Source organism: Aricia agestis, chromosome Z (genome assembly GCF_905147365.1).
Source record: "Aricia agestis chromosome Z, ilAriAges1.1, whole genome shotgun sequence".
Taxonomy (NCBI): domain Eukaryota; kingdom Metazoa; phylum Arthropoda; class Insecta; order Lepidoptera; family Lycaenidae; genus Aricia; species Aricia agestis.
The window spans coordinates 25,337,775-25,354,687 of record NC_056428.1 but is presented as its reverse complement, the minus strand read 5'-3'; the positions used below and the strand labels follow the sequence as shown (position 1 = coordinate 25,354,687).

Genomic DNA, 16,913 nt, shown 5'->3' with positions numbered 1-16,913 from the left:
GAAACTTTAAAAATTTATTGAGAAAAAACTAGCCAATGAATTTCAAAATTATTTAATTTATATTCTTAAAATACCCTATTTTAACGAAAAAAAATATAAAAAGTACATGTGATTTTTTTTGGACAATGCCCATTCAGCGACCTCTAACGATAATTTGCGTATTTCTTCAATGAGCAGGCACTCGACGTTCGATGATTTTGATGCGGGGCTATTTACACGATGACTTGAGATGCTATTTACATTATTTACAGTTGATTGCTCCATTATTTTGTTGGCCAGCGCAGCTTGCTCGTCGAGTGTGGTCTTCGACTGGAACGTTTCACTGACGGCCAGGACGGAGCGAATATTCGTCGGGAGGAGATTGGCCCACATGAGTTGTAGGGTGGAATCGGGGACCTTGTTGCGAGCCAGGTTTCGCATACGTCTGAGTAATTGTGATGGTTTCTGGTCTCCCAATTCCATGTCTGACAAAAGCTGTTGAAACTGCCGGCTGTCAGATTCCTCATATGCGGAGATGAGTCGGTCCTTCAGTGCTTGGTACTCGTTTGTTTCTGGCGGGTTGTACAGAAGATCGGCGATTTGCTCGATGTCTTCTTTTTCTAGACGAGCGATGACCATCTGGGAGAGCTGGCTTTGGTTCTTCTGTAGGCTGCTGGTGGCTGCTTCGAAGGTGACGAACCAGAGCCTGGGTTTGTCTCTCCAGAATGGCGGAATTCGCATCGAAAGTGCGATGCCGGCGATTTCCTGCGATGACGGTGACGTCGCCGTGTTGCTGGTGAGTGCCGAGGTTTCGGGCAGGGATTCGCCTCTGGGTTCCATTTTTTCAGTGGGATTTCGGGCAGCGATTCGTTGTGCAGCGTTTCGTCCGAGCAGCGTTTCGTCGTGCAGTGTTTCGTTGCGGAGAGTTTCCCGGGCAGAGATTCCTCTTGTTCTTCGGGCAGAGTTTCTTCTTGCAGAGGTTGCTTGTTGTTCACGGGGTCACCAGTTTAGAGGACCCGTTGGTCACTCTAAGAGTTCACTAGAGGTCGGAGGAGTAAAGAGTAAAACTCGATTTACTGTGGTGAACTGAAGTGATTTATTTACAAAAATGCGCTGCTTATATACAAAAAAATGAGTTAATTATTATTATTACAAAATGTACAAAGGTTAAAAGATTGATTGTGATTGGCTATTACAATTAGAAAGAGATGTACAGAAAGGGATAAAAACATTTACAAAAATTAGAAAGGGAAAAAAAATGAATAAGAAATATTTACAAGGTAATTATGATTGCCGCGCGAGAAACTGGCCGCGCCGCGGCGCGCGGCGCTGGCATCGCCCGAGTATAAATATGGGCTCTCGCGGCCCGCGAATTCAGTCCGCGCGCGCATTCCATACCGACGACGTCTCGCTGCCGGTCGACGCCGTGCCGGTAATAATTGTAGTGCCGCCATTTTGTGAAGATGGAAGCTCTGCAAACGCCATGAAGACCGTAGCCACGCTGCGAAGATCCCTCGCTCGACGTAACCTCGATGTGAAAACGCGTAGTGTTGTTGCGAAGAATTCTTATTAGAAAAATGCCTTTTTCAGGGCCGGTTCATGTCCGGTATTATTACACGGACAGTTTCTCTCGTCATTGCGAACGTACGTTCTTTGCAGAGCGATTTTCTTCTGTGTTTCAACTTCTATAACGAACGTATACAAAGACGGCGTGCGTTCTTTTCAGAGCGCGTTGTTTTCTTTGTTTCATCGGCGAACGAACGTAGGTACTGCTACACCTTAAATTTTGGTTTTTCTATGTTTAATTTTCGAAATTCATAACGTATTGCCTGTGTAAGCGTAGTCCATAAGTTTAGCTATTAAATAAGACCTTTCTTATATTTACAAGATATTTACATGAGAAGTATTGGTCAGATTAGTGTGAAAGCCCGAGAAAAACTAAAATGGCTGCCATTTTACAATCGTAAGAAAGAGAAAAAATTTGAGAGCCAATTTATTGATGAAACCTTACCTTACGGCGAGCTTACGACATAATATAAAAGGATCGGACACCGGTGTCGCGACACATTGAATATGGCGCGTTTCCGACCGGAGGCACCGGTTAACCTGAAGCGATACTGTGACCGCGCGCTCTCCGCCCTCTTTATCGGAAACGGTTCACCGTATGAAAATTTTTTGAACAAAAGTTGTAGAAAATTTTGTATTCTACATTATGGTAATAAATACAAATAGCAAAAAACCCATATGAAATTAAATATTTACAAAATAAATGCAAAAAACCGATTTTTGTGACCTTTTGACCTTGAAATTTGTGCGCAACTATTGCGCACACCCTTATGTAGGTTTTGAGACAACATTTAGGGTGCCAATATACAAATATTTACAGACTTACAGCTGGGAATCTCGAATTCCGAGGTGAACTTACTATACTAATTGGCCTAATCGAGCTAATATAATTTTGAAAATATGCTTTTATCATACATTTTTTTAGAAAATAAAACATTACACACTACAATACGCACACTCAAGAAAATGACAGATTTTGAGTGACAATTTGACAAACCTATACATAGTGAATTATACTATTTTATTTATGGTTGAAGTCTGTTGACAACAAGGTGACAAAACTTGTCGCTAGCGGTCATTGACTCCCTGTCAAAAACTTGTCATTTTCCATATAAACCGCGATTGACAATAAACTGTCAGATATAGTCAATCGTGGTTTTATATGGAAAATGACAAGTTTTTGACAGGGAGTCAATGACCGCTAGCGACAAGTAAGCTCGAGGTGGAGTAAACATAGTCCATCAGCATGGATGCCAAAACAAACGAGTAAACTTGCACGTTACAACGCACCATCATTAAGATCGCGTCGAATTAATCTTGGAAATCGTCGTGACCGATTGCCCAACGCGTCGAAGTGTGGACTAATGAATATAAACTCATTAGAATCGGGGCTGCCGAGTCAACATGATGAAATTGCTCGTTTTAATAACGATACAGCTTTGTTTATCGTCATGTTTAATTCTCAACGTGTAAGTATTGGTTTTACAATAACACCTTTGATTAAATTAAATAGATATCACTGGAACCAGCAATATGGCTGTAGGGAATAAATTGCATTGAAAGATCTGATTGAATGGTGTATTCACCCATAGGCCATAACCAAGGGGCTTAAATGGTCACATAATGTGATGTGTTCAGCAAAGAATTGTCAAAACTGTCAAACTGACAAAATATGTCAATTTAGTACGAATGACTAAATATGAATTGCAAGCAGACTTGCATTTTGCGATTTTAAAAGAATAATGTGATTCTTCAAAGCAACCATTTTAGCCCCGCTGGTGTTCAGGACATCGAGCATTCCAGGAGTCAGGACTCAGGAGCCGCCATGGATTATGTATATAGTATGCCAGATAATCTAGTTGTGACAAGTTTATTTAATACCCAGTTTCAATGAGTTTCTAAAATACTAGAGTAGCAATGTCTTACAAAAGATTCTCAGAAATGCGTAACCACTTTTTTGTTCAAAAGACAATGTCAAGTCATATATTCGTTATGTCATTATGTATGTGAGATATGCCTGCAGGCATCTTCGAAGTGGCAACGCGTTGCTACCGTAAACTTCCAATCTAGTTACGTTAGTAACATAGAATATCATTGCCCAGTTTACTATCATGTGTTTATGGTCTAATGTTTAGTATTTTCAACGATTAACATAACGTGCTTCAATATTTTATTCCTTAGGTTCCATGGACCCCTAATATCCAGTCTTCGTGTACCTAACGGACACATATTACATAAAAGACAGGCTCATCCTATCATAGAACATGTCTGGGCTGATGATTATTATGACCAAAATAATTACGCTCCCATAAAACCACAGCTTCGAGAAATACATTCTGCTCCACAACCGTCCAAGCATAACAAGAAATTAAACGAGGAACCAAATAAAATCATTGGCGAGTCACAAACATTACCTCCAGTTCATTTTTCACCTGAAGCTTATTCAAATGAGCTACCTCACTTTAGTCCTGATAATAATTTGGATATTTCGCTTGATAATCCAACTATTAATGACATCGACTTAATAGACATTCTTAATGACCTATCGGATTGTGTTGAACTCAATACGGTCCATACTTTAAGATTATGTCCTTATAAAAGAGAAAGTCATAAGGCAAATCACTTCAGCCGATTCAAAACATTAACTGACGAAGAACTAGAATCTAGAATAGAAAAGAAATGCAGAACAGTTAATGCTATACTAAAAGATAGTATAAAAGAAATTAAAGATTCAGTTAAAAAAAATAAAGCGATTAGAGATGGCAACGATTTAAAAAACAATGCTAACGAATCTTTAACTTTATATAGTAATAGAATTCCTAGTAATGAAAAAATGGTAGAAAATTTGGTTTCAGTTTCATCCCATCCCAATCTAAAAGATAGCAGTAATATTCTTGAAGAAAACAACAAAAAAACTGAAGATGTAGCAGAGCCTAACATCAAAGTTACGGAAAATATTAATGAAAAGAATTATGCCAACGAAGATAAGCTTATACTTTCAACTGACAAAACTGAACAGCTTTCCCTAGAGAAAACAAATAAAACAAGGGAAGATGTGATAGATCAAAACACATTAAATCAGGCCTCTTTATCGGATTATGATACGACAGCTAAAAATGTTGATAAAATCGAATTGCAGAATGCTTTACATGACTTGTTTGATCCAACAAAGGAAGTGCTGTCGGAATTAGATGCACAACTTCAGGAAAACGATACTTTAAAAAATATAACTGATGGGATAGGAGATGAGAAACCAGAAGTAGAAAACGTCCAAACCGATGCCGAACCATTAAATGATAGCAATGATAGTAATATTAGAAATGAAAGCAAGGATAATAACGTCTCGAAAATTCTAGAATTTGTAGACGGAAGACGTAACTTTTACCGACCTCGTGTAAACGAAAATGAGGTTCCAGTTATAAGAATAATAACTCACGAATATCCAGATGGTAATGTTGTAAGTAAAGTCAACGGAACAGAAGTATTGATCAACGACAGCCCTTCGGAGGACAGCTACACCAATGTTTTCGTGAAAAACATAAATGTGCAAGGCAATCATAATGTTACAGAAGTATTATACAAATTCTCCATTCCTAAACGTATTCCAGAAAATGGCGAACTTGAGCCTGAGAGCCATACACTACGGAACCCTAATATCAGTTTCAACGGCCGTCTTTACCTAGTTCATGATACAGAAAGAATTCCCGCACAGTTTATTCAAGAAAGCAATGGCAATATCAGTATAGGTTTAGATATTTTATCTGTATGCGAAACTAAACATCATGATCCCAGTTCTGTATTATTTAAGATTTTATGCAACTGCAAAAACTGTTCCTCGGAGAAAAATTAAAAACTATTGTAACATATTATACTTAATCAATTATTATTGGATGAAGAAACGTCATGACGTATTAAAACATTAGTGACAACACCTTGCAAATAAATTAAACATACCTAGTTATGAATCGCAAAATAGTTTATTATTAGTTTATTTGCTACTACAAAATCCAATTAATATACACTGCCTATTGACAACCGTTACAAATGAAATCAAATTGAGTACCTAATTAATTTATAGTCCATTGAAATGTTACAATTATTATTGGGGGGTCAATAGAAGCTTGACCTCAAGTGGAGTCGGCACCCTTGTCCCCCGGCTGCCATCTTTAAAAAAGGAGTGACAACAGTACTTTGGTTTTACAAGAAAATTATTACTTACTTAAATCATAATAGGGATGACGACAAGGTCTAAATATTAGCTGATTTTTAGGGTTCCGTACCCAAAGGGTAAAAACGGGATCCTATTACTGAGACTTCGTTGTCTGTCCGTCTGTCTGTCTCCAGGCTGTATCTCAAGAACCGCTATAGTTAGACTTCTGAAATTTTCAAAGATTGTGTTGCCGCTATAACAACAAATACTGAAAACAAAATAAAATTAATATTTAAGGGGGGCTCCCATACAACAAACGTGATTTTTTCGGCCTTTTTCGCTCTATATCAAGAATGGCAAGAGCCAAGAGGTAGGCACTTAAATTTTTCACACATTCTTTTGTTATATGTATACTTTAATATTTAATAATAATATTAAAATAAAATAATAATTTAAATTCCCATACAAAAAACACAATATTTAGCCTATTTTTGTTCTGTATCTGTACAGTACCGGGTACAGTAAACGTACCGCTGAGGCACTGCGTCCAGTTCTTGCGGCGTGGATGCGCCGCAAGAAGAAACCCCTCACCTTCCGCCTTACGCAGGTACTCACCGGGCACGGATGCTTCGGTGAGTACCTGTGTAAGGTCGCCAGGAGAGAGCCAACGCCAGCCTGCCATGAGTGCGGCGCTGTGGAGGACACGACCCAGCATACCCTTGATCTCGTGGCAGTGCTAGGAGGGGACCTCTCGCTCCCGAGCATAGTGCGCTGCATGCTCGAGAGCGATGAGGCCTGGCAGGCGGCGGTCTCTTTCTGCGAAATTGTTATGTCGCAGAAAGAGGCCGCGGAGCGGGACAGAGAGGACGATCCCACCTCTCTGCCGCTCCGCCGGCGTAGGACGGGAGTGCGGAGGCGACGCTATGCGAACCTCCTAAGTCTCGTCTAACGGGGCTCCGGGAGAGGATGGGAACCTCCCCGGCTTAGCCAGTCCCGGTGCCGAGGGGAACGCTTCAGTTTGCCGAAGCGTTCCCTAACTTTGGTGGAAGTCCGGTCCCTTCTGAGGTAGACCGGCCGGTCGTGGAGGGAGTCCTGTGTTTGTTAGATCCGGGATATCCCTCCTTTTTGCGGCTGAAGGCGAACCGCAGGAGGTTTTAGTGAGTAAGAGTCTCACATACCCCCGGGGTGCTTCAGCTAACTGAGGCACATCTCCAAACCGGGGCACCCATGATGGGTTTCCCCTGCGCAAAAAAAAATCTCACCAAAATATTAAATGTAAAAAGGAGCCAAGCAAAATATTACATAGCCATGCAATATATCTGTCGTAAAAAGTTTTCAGATCACATTCAAGCCAAGCCTTCAACTTATTTTGTAACTATCTGTTGCCCGCGACTTCGTCCGCGTGGACTTCAGTTTATAGCGCGCGATGTCAACAAAATTGGTGTCAAAAGCTTTTATAAAAAAAACCTGGTACCCCTTAAATCAAAACAGCTGTGCAGACTGCAGTGTGCACATAATATTTCATTTTGTAAAATTAAACTTTATATTTTATGCCAAATTTTAAAGCTTATTTAGTCCCCCAATTACACAACTTTACCCATAAACTATTTATCATTGATAGGTTTAAGGTTACGTCACTGTATATTATATAAAGTACTGACTTATTAAATAACTTAAAAAAGAAATAACAATCGAAAAAAAATCAAAACTCGGATGTATGATGATACCACCTCTTATAAAAAGATGTTGGGCAAGCGTTAGCGCAATGTAAGAGACTCACGGCGCCATCTAGTATGAATTTTTGGAACTAACTTAAATTGAACAAATTTTCGTATTTTCACCTCCTTACAACCCTTTTTTCCAGTAAAAAAGTAGTATTTGTCCTTTCTCAGGCTTTAGACTATCTGTATACAAAATTTCATTACAATCGGTTCGGTAGTTTTGGCGTGAAAGCGAGACAGACAGACAGACAGAGATACTTTCGCATTTATAATATTAGTATAGATTTAAATCAACATGCAGTGAATTTATCGATAGTTTTCTTTATTTTATAATTATTATAGTGGCTCGGCTCGGTTCCTGAGATTAGCGCGTTAAAATAAGCCCTTTCAAATAATTTCCCCCGTTTTTTTACACATTTTCCTCTCTTTCTTCGCTCTTATTAGTCTTTATTAATATAGCCTATAATAAATATAGCCTATATTTTATTACGCTAAGCTACTAAGGCTATATTTTATTATGCTATACTAAGGCTATATTTTATCACGCTAAGACTAATAGGAGCGAAGAAATAGAGGAAAATGTGTAAAAAAACGGGGGAAATTATTTGAAAGGGCTTACCTCACGAACTACTGGAGCAATTTTTCTGTCATTTGCACAGATAAGAAGTAGACCACGCGAAGGATCATAGGCTGTTTTTTGGACTAATTTGTTTGTGAAATGTCTAATTTACGCGGGCGAAGCTGCGCGGAACGTTATATTTCGCGTGGTCACGACATCACGTGTAAACGGCTGGACCATGAAGCTAATATAGAGAGGAGGTGTTGTAATCGAATTTCCTTAAGAAACGACGCGTGACAATTTGCGGGGTGAGGGGGTGTCAAGCTCCGCCCACTTTTCAATCTTTCATCTATCGGCTAAAAGCAAAACTACTAGCTTAGGTCGATGTTGATGTTACTACGTAGTTCAGCTATCTAACACTAGATGTCAAAATTCTTGAATATTATGGGACGTACTCAGAACTTTAAAAAATGTATATTATTAATTATTAAATAAGTGCAATTAATAAAGTAAGGGTTAGTATTTTGACCGATTTTTTAATGTAAAATAAGGGGACATACGAGTAAACGAGTCACCTGATAAGCTCAAACTTTTTTATTCAGAATAAATTTTTGCAAATGTTCTCTGAACGTCTACATGATGCCTACCACCGGTGATAGAAAGCAACTTCCGTCGCCCATGGACACTCGCAACATCAGCAGAGCTACAGGTGCATTGCCGGCCTTTTAAGAGGTAATGGGGGGGGGGGGGGGGGGGGGGGAGAGGCGGCCTATGGACTATGAATCAATTTCTTCGATGGTAAGTATCATGAAAGATGATAATCCACGCTCGATCAGAATGGGATCGCAATGATAGTTTTTTTTGCTAAAAAAGTAGCGTTAGTAAAATAGCATTAATTTATAGGTAAGTAATCGACCAATTCTGTACATTAACGGCCATTCCCAATATTTGATCTCTCTGGTTTTGCCCTATTAGAGATAGGAATAGCTCACATTAGACATTAGAGACATATATTTTATGTCAATTGTGAGCTATTCCTATCTCTAGTAGTGCAAAACCAGAGATAGATCAAATATTGGGAACGGCCGTAAGAGTGGGTTGCACCAACTAACTTTCACTTTAAGTGTAACTTTAAGTACAATACAAAATGTCAAATCTTTGGTTAAAGTTAAAAATTGACGCCATCAAGACGCCATATTTAACCATAACCATAGAGCTCGACAAGGTTTTAAATGCGCGTGACGAAAAAAGGAACTAACGCTGTCATCATACAAAAAACGCAATTTTTGACAGTTCTCCTTTACCAGCAGCGCCCCCGCCCACGTTCATTTATAACCTTGTTGGACCAGCTGTCAGCTGTCAATTTCTCCGGTCAAAGTTAAGGTTAAAGTTAAAGTTAAATTTACCTTAACTATAACCATAACTTAAACTTTAACCACGCCTCTGGTGCAACCCAACCTTAAGGTATTACCTTGTTTTTGGTCAACCCCGTGGTAGCTTCAACTCTTTCAGTTAAGTAAGTACTTTATTTTTTTATTTTTGAGCGAATCCAAAATTTTCATGAAAAAGATTTGTGGTAATATTTTATCAATGACACATTCATTGATAATTTTATTTCATTCAGCTATTATTTTATTAATCAATTACTATAATAATATCACATATTACCTATTATTATCACAAAAAAAATAATAACAAAAACTTAAGAGAAATGTCCGCAAATAAAAACGTTTTTGTTTGTCGACCCTACGGCTGGCCAAATATCAGCCGCGCGCGTCATCAATCAACATTAGCAAACAAAGTGTCATTGCGATACTTAATAAAAATACAACCTCCTCGTTTGTTAGAAGTCGGTTAATAATTTAATTCTAAATACGGCCCTGGATATTTGTTACGTTCATAGTAGTTATCCAAGATGACGACAGATGGCGCTTTATAAGTAATATGATAATAAAAGCTATATAAGTACGGTATTAGCTATTAAATGTGTTTAAGACAAAGTGTATCACGGTTTTAAATATTCAAGTATGATTATTGCAATAAACGGCAAAATTATAAGCATTTACGTCTGTATTATCTTTCAAAGGTCTGGTTATCTAGTGTCAAGTAGTATAATAAACGCTGAAAGCTAAAATGTTCTAGAACTTTTATATGTAAATTACATTTAAAATTATTTACAAATGAAATATGATGGTATTTATATTATCAGAACATCTGTCTGAGTGTTTTCGACATTATAAAACACAATACTTCATCTTTTCCTTGTTAAAAACGCAAAACACACTCATTTTTTGGGAGTCTCGTTACGTGTGCACCTGACAAACGCTGAAAGTGTACTGACTTAAGCCCCGCCCACAATGATGACGTCAGGACCTAGTTGAAAATCACAGTGCACAGTTGCTTAGGCCATCTCTTGTCTATAATAGCTTCATGGGCTGGACCCATTTTGCTGAAATTTGGTATTTAAAAGATACTTTGAGTCCCGCAAAAGAACATAGGATACATTTTGTTGTAAAAATGTACGGTTACTGCACAATATAAGTACTTTTATGATTTGCGCGTAAACTGTTCACTCTATTTTGATGGAATTTGATATGGAGATACTTTGAATCTCGGAAAAGGACAAGGAAAAGGAATACTAATTTTGTCCCGGAAAATGTACGGTTCCCGCACAATAAACTTTTATGATTATCGCCTAAACTATTCAATCTATTTGATGGGTATGGCAATACTTTCAGTCTCGGTAAAGGACAAGGGATACTTTTTATCCCGGAAAATATACGGTTCCCGCACAACAAACTTTTATGATTCTCGCCTATTTTGATCTATTTTGATTAAATTTAGCATGGAGATTGGAGATACTGAGAGATAGAATCTGAGACAAGGAATGTTTTTTGTCCCGGAAAAATATTCGGTTCCCACACAATATACTTTTCTGATTTGCGCGTAAACGACTCAATCGATGTACGGGAACAACTATAAACTAAAGTCCACGCGGACGAAGTCGCGGGCAACAGCTAGTAATTGATAATAGCTGAATTATATTAATTTTTAAAACATTACTTACCACAATTTGTCCGTGGGAGAGCCATGCTTCGGCACGAATGGTCCATGCTCAGGAACCCTAAGGGTTCCTGAGCATGGACCATTCGTGCCGAAGCATGGCTCTCCCACGGACAAATTGTGGTAAGTAACTGAACGTGGACGTCCAGCCTGCCCCTCGTATTCTGGGGAGGGCAAAACTGCGTTCCAATCTGCTCGGGGCAAGAGCAAACACACAAAGGCACCATCCTCGATATTAAACATGGACTTTTGTGATATCAGGGGATTACACTCCAACCTTAATGCCGTCCATTACCACCTTGAGACGGCAAAGCCGGCTTTGCTCTTTTTAACCGAGACGCAGATATCATCTCCGAGTGACACGTCATACCTTTCCCACCCAGGGTATTATCTCGAGCACTCCTTTCTACCCAAAGCTGGAGTGTGTGTATATATCAGAGATGATATCAGCTCTCGCCGCCTCAGCAATCTTGAGGTCATGGACCTGTCAAACTTATGGCTCCGCATATATTGCGACGACCACCCTCGCGTCTATGCGTGCCTATATAGGTCCCATAGTGGTTACCCCGAGACGGACCGACTCTTGAAGCACCTGCAAGCTGCTTCAGGTTTTTTGCAGCGGCAGATCCCATCCGCAGAGATCATAATACTTGGCGACTTTAATGCCCACCACGCCGACTGGCTCAGTTCCAGTAAAACTGATCATACAGGGAGATCTGTCTGCAACTTTGCCCTTGCGAACGACTTGACACAACTGGTTACTACGCCTACGCGAATCCCAAATGTGGATGGTCAGAATCCTTCCTTGTTGGACCTCCTACTGACTTCAAATCCCGACGGCTACCAAATATCCGTAACCGCACCACTTGGTTCATCGGATCATTGCCTTGTTAGGAGTTCTGTGCCACTTACGACGGTGTTAAGACAGCGTGCTGTTAAATACCGTCGTGTGTGGCACTACAAGTCAGCAGACTGGGATGGGATGCGGTCGTTTTTTGCATCCTATCCTTGGGGGCACGTCTGCTTCTCGTCGGATGATCCCGACAACCCCACCAACTCTGTTGCCGATGTGGTGATGCAGGGGATGGAACTTTTCATTCCGACCTCTGTAGTGCCAACTCGCGGCAGATTTCGTCCCTGGTTTGGTTCATCCCCCAAAAAAGCTTCTCGCCGGAAGCAGGAGGCTTACCAATCCTGGGCCAACGCAGTGTCTGCTCGGGATTTAAATACCAGCACATATAAAAAGGAGTACAACCTTGCCTCTAGGTCCCTCAAGAAAGAGATTACTCGGGCAAAGCAACAACAACAACAACAGCCCCCGTAGACAAGTGGCAAAACGCTAACGCTAACGCTAACGCTAGCGCTACAAAATGTATGGATTTGACATTAGTATTCGCTAGCGAAACGATGACTTATGTCAAATCGCATACATTTAGTAGCGCTATCGCTAGCGTTAGCGTTAGCGCTTTGCCACTTGTCTACAGGCCCTGCACGTCAATAGAATTGGCAAGAGACTTGAGCGCCTCCCCTCGGAAACCCGTGCATTCTGGTCTCTGGCCAAAGCTATTGAAGGAAATTTCTGCAAGCCAACCCTACCATCCCTACGTGATCGTTAGCCCAGGACGCAAAAGACAAAGCCGATCTTCTGGGCAAGCTCTTTGCGTCAAACTCGACCTTGGATGACGGGGGGCAGAAACCGCTGACCATACCGCGATACACGGGCATCATGTCGGATATTCGGTTTCATCAGCGCTTAGTGCGAAAAGCCCTCCGTTCCCTTGATATCCAAAAGTCGAGTGGGCCTGACGGAATCCCACCTATTGGGTTGAAAAAGTGTGCTCCAGAGTTGGCTCCGGTCTTGACGCTTCTTTTTCGGCTCTCCTATTCAACTGGCATCGTTCCGGCTTCCTGGAAGACAGCCTTGGTGCACCCGATCCCCACAAAAGGTGATCGCTCAAATCCTTCCAACTACAGACCAATCGCTATAACCTCTCTCTTTTCGAAGATAGTGGAATCCATTATCAATAGCCAGCTTCTTCGATACTTGGACGGCCAGGGATTACTAAACGACAAACAATACGGGTTCCCTAAGGGTCGCTCGGCTGGTGATCTCTTGGCATACCTGACTCATCGTTGGGCTCAGGCAATTGAGTCGAAGGGAGAGGCATTGGCTGTTAGTTTGGACATTTCGAAGGCCTTTAATCGGGTTTGGCAAAAAGCGCTGCTATCAAAGCTTCCATCATACGGGCTGCCCGAGAAATTATGTAAGTGGGTCACTAGTTTGTCAGCAGACAGGAGTATTAAGGTCGCAGTTGACGGTGAATACTCGGAAACTCAGTCTGTTGATGCTGGTGTCCCTCAGGGCTGTGTGCTATCGCCTACTCTATTCATACTGCATATCAATGACATGTTACAAACCAACGGCATTCATTGCTATGCGGATAATATTAATATTTCTCGGCAAAAGGTCACTGAGAGTCGATACGAACTTGTGTCTCAGGTGGAGAATTCATTGGAGAAGGTCTCTGAATGGGGTAGACGTAACTTGGTCCAATTCAACCCCACCAAGACACAAGTCTGCGCGTTCACCACTAAAAAGTCACCAATGGTCGTATATCCTCGTTTCGAGGGCACATCTTTAACCATCTCCCCTAGCATTGAGATACTTGGCGTCAACATATCGAGCGAAGTCCAGTTCCGATATCATCTAGAGGGTAAGGCCAAATTAGCCTCGAAGAAGCTTGGTGTTCTTAACAGAGCGAGGCAGTACTTCAGTCCGGAATTACGCCTACAACTCTACAAGGCGCAGGTTCAGCCGCATATGGAATATTGTTCTCATCTCTGGGCAGGGACGCCAAAATACCAACTGCTCCCTCTGGATCGTATCCAACGAATTGCCACTCGAATTGTTGACTGCCATAGTATTTCAAACAGCTTAGACCCCTTGGAATTACGCCGAGATGTAGCTTCACTCTGCATCCTCTATCGGTTGTATCACGGGGAGTGCTCTGAGGAATTGTTCGGAATCATACCACCTGCAACTTTTCGCTATCGTCCCACGCGAAAAACATACCATCCTCATCACCTTGATGAGTGGCAGTCTTCCACAGTGCGTTTTTCGCGTAACTTTCTGCCGCGCACTGTAAAACTCTCGAACGAACTGTCACCAGCAGTATTTCCGGACCTATACGACCTGCAAACTTTCAAGAAAAGAGCGTATTACCTCTAAAAGGCCGGCAACGCACCTGCAGCTGTTCTGATGTTGCGAGTGTCCATGGGCGACGGTAGTTGCTTACTATCAGCTGACCCGTTTGCTCGTTTGCCCCCTTATTTAATTTAAAAAAAAATATTTTTCATGAAAATTTTTGATTCGCTCAAAAATAAAAAAAAATAAAGTATTTAACTGAAAGACTTAAAGCTGGGGTTGACCAAAAACAAGAAAATAAAAATAAATAAAAAATAAAAATGTTTTATTTCTGAGAAAATTTGAATCAAATTTTTTCAGAATGTCTACCTGATGTCTACCACCGGTTCGGGAACTATCCCGGCGAGAAGAACCGGCGTAAGAAACTCGCACGGGTTCCACTTTTTACCAAAAAAGTGAGAGAAAAATTATTCTTTTAAAATAAAGTTTACAATTTTGTAACTTAATATTATATACAATGTAAACATACATAATTGTAAGTCATAATATAATAATGTAGAAGTAGCCTTGAAAGAAGCCAGATGGTGAGTGCCGCGGCCCTACCCACTAAAACTCTGCGGTGCTCCTCTCCACCACTTTTAACGGTGACATGGGAACTGTACAGACACCACATCACCGTCAGTGGACGTCTGCTTGTTGCAGACTCCTCTCTGTGGGGGCGTTTACTCGCCCCCCAGGCCAAACAGAGTCCCCTGTAGGGGCTTGCTTAGACCATTCCACTGCCTTTTGTCGCGATGCACACGAGCAAGCCTTGAAAGAAGCCATAGTCCTCCCAAGATGTGCCATCTTCTATGAAATCATTGACCTTATAATAAGCTTTGGCACACAAACGCTCTTTGACTACTTTTTTAAATTTATTAATGGAAAGATTTTGAACGTTTTCTGGGATTTTATTGTAAAGGCGTATACATTGACCTTTAAAAGATTTACTGACTTTACTAAGTCTGATCACTGGCATGTCCAGCTTGTGCTTATTTCTAGTATTTCTACAGTGAATGTCACTTTTAACTTTAAATTTATTTATATTTTTTCTAACATATATTACATTATCCAAAATGTATTGAGAAGCAACAGTTAGAATACCAATTTCTTTAAATTTATCTCTCAGAGATTCTAAAGCAGACATTTTATAAATAGAACGTATGGCTCGCTTCTGCAGCACAAATATTGTATTAATGTCGGCAGCGTTTCCCCATAAAAGGATTCCATATGACATCCTACTATGAAAATAACTAAAATATACTAATCGTGCCGTGTCTTCGTCAGAAATTTCTCTAACTTTTCTGACTGCATATGCTGCAGAACTGAGCCTACCTGCTAGATTAGCAATGTGAGGACCCCACTGTAATTTACTATCAAGTGTAATACCTAGGAATACAGTGTTATCTACCTAATTCATCTTCTCATCATTTAATAGCACATTGGTTTGGACTTGCCTAACATTGGGCAAAGTAAACTTTATACATTTAGTTTTACTAGAAATTAAAAGTAAGTTATTAACATTAAACCAATGTACTATTTTTGAGAGAGCACTGTTTACCTCGTCGTAGTTCGTCTGTTGTCGCTTCACTTTAATAATAAATGAAGTGTCATCAGCAAAAAGCACTATCTCATTATTATTATCCTTTACTAGATAAGGTAAGTCATTTATATAGATGAGAAAACGAAATGGGCCTAAGAAAGATCCCTGTGGGACACCTAATTCTATTTTGGTTCCATTGGACCTTTTACTATTTACCTCAACCCTTTGAGTCCTATTTTTAAGGTAAGAAGTCAAAAGGCTGAGAGTCCTTTATGCCGTAGTGGCGCAGTTTCCTGATCAATGTAGCATGCTCAACACAATCGAAGGCTTTGGAGAGATCGCAAAACACACCTAAGGCATCCTGCGACTCCTCCCAAGCTTCAAAAATACTACAAAGAAGTCCTATACCAGCATCCGTTGTGGATCGACCCTTAGTAAATCCGTATTGGTTATCGTGCAGCAAATTATTTGAATTAAAATAATTTTCTGCACGATAACCAATACGGATTTACTAAGGTAATACAATGTGCAGAATTGGTCGATTACTTACCTATAAATTAATGTTATCAGAATATTTTTGCTAACGCTACTGTTTTAGCAAACAAAGCTGTCATTGCAATCCCATTCTGATCGCACGTGGATTATCATCTTTCATGTACTTACCATCGAAGAAATTGATTCATAGCCCATAGGCCGCCTTCCCCCCTACCCTATTACCTCTTAAAAGGCCGGCAACGCACCTGCAACTCTTCTAATGCGGCGAGTGTCCATGGGCGACGGAAGTTGATTTCCATCAAGTGACCCGTTTACTCGTTTGTCCCCTTATTTTACATAAAAAAATAGTTCAAAATACTAACCCTAATTTTATGAATTGAACTTATTATAATCATTATACATTTTTAAAGTTCTGATTACGTCCCATAATATTCAAGAATTTTGACATCTAGTGTAAGGCCCGTATAAATAGTACTCAAGATGCATCTCGGTCTCAAGACACGGTTCAGGCTCTGTGATTGGTTGGCTGTCAAAATTTGGACAAATCACAGAGCCGAACCGCGTCTTGAGACCGTCGCAACTTAAGTACTGACTATTTATACGGGCCTAAGATTTCTGAACTACGTTGTAACATCAACATCTACCTAAGCTAG

At 40.4% G+C, this 16,913-nt stretch overlaps 1 protein-coding gene across 1 annotated transcript; it reads left to right on the top strand.

Annotated features, from left to right (window-relative positions):
- The first annotated feature begins 2,937 nt into the window (after window positions 1–2,937).
- Window positions 2,938–5,416, top strand: LOC121739363. Its single transcript, XM_042131803.1, has 2 exons — window positions 2,938–3,014; window positions 3,727–5,416. The coding sequence occupies exons 1-2, from the start codon at window positions 2,950–2,952 to the stop codon at window positions 5,393–5,395; spliced, it is 1,734 nt and encodes a 577-aa protein (XP_041987737.1). The 5' UTR covers window positions 2,938–2,949; the 3' UTR covers window positions 5,396–5,416.
- The last annotated feature ends 11,497 nt before the right edge of the window (window positions 5,417–16,913 follow it).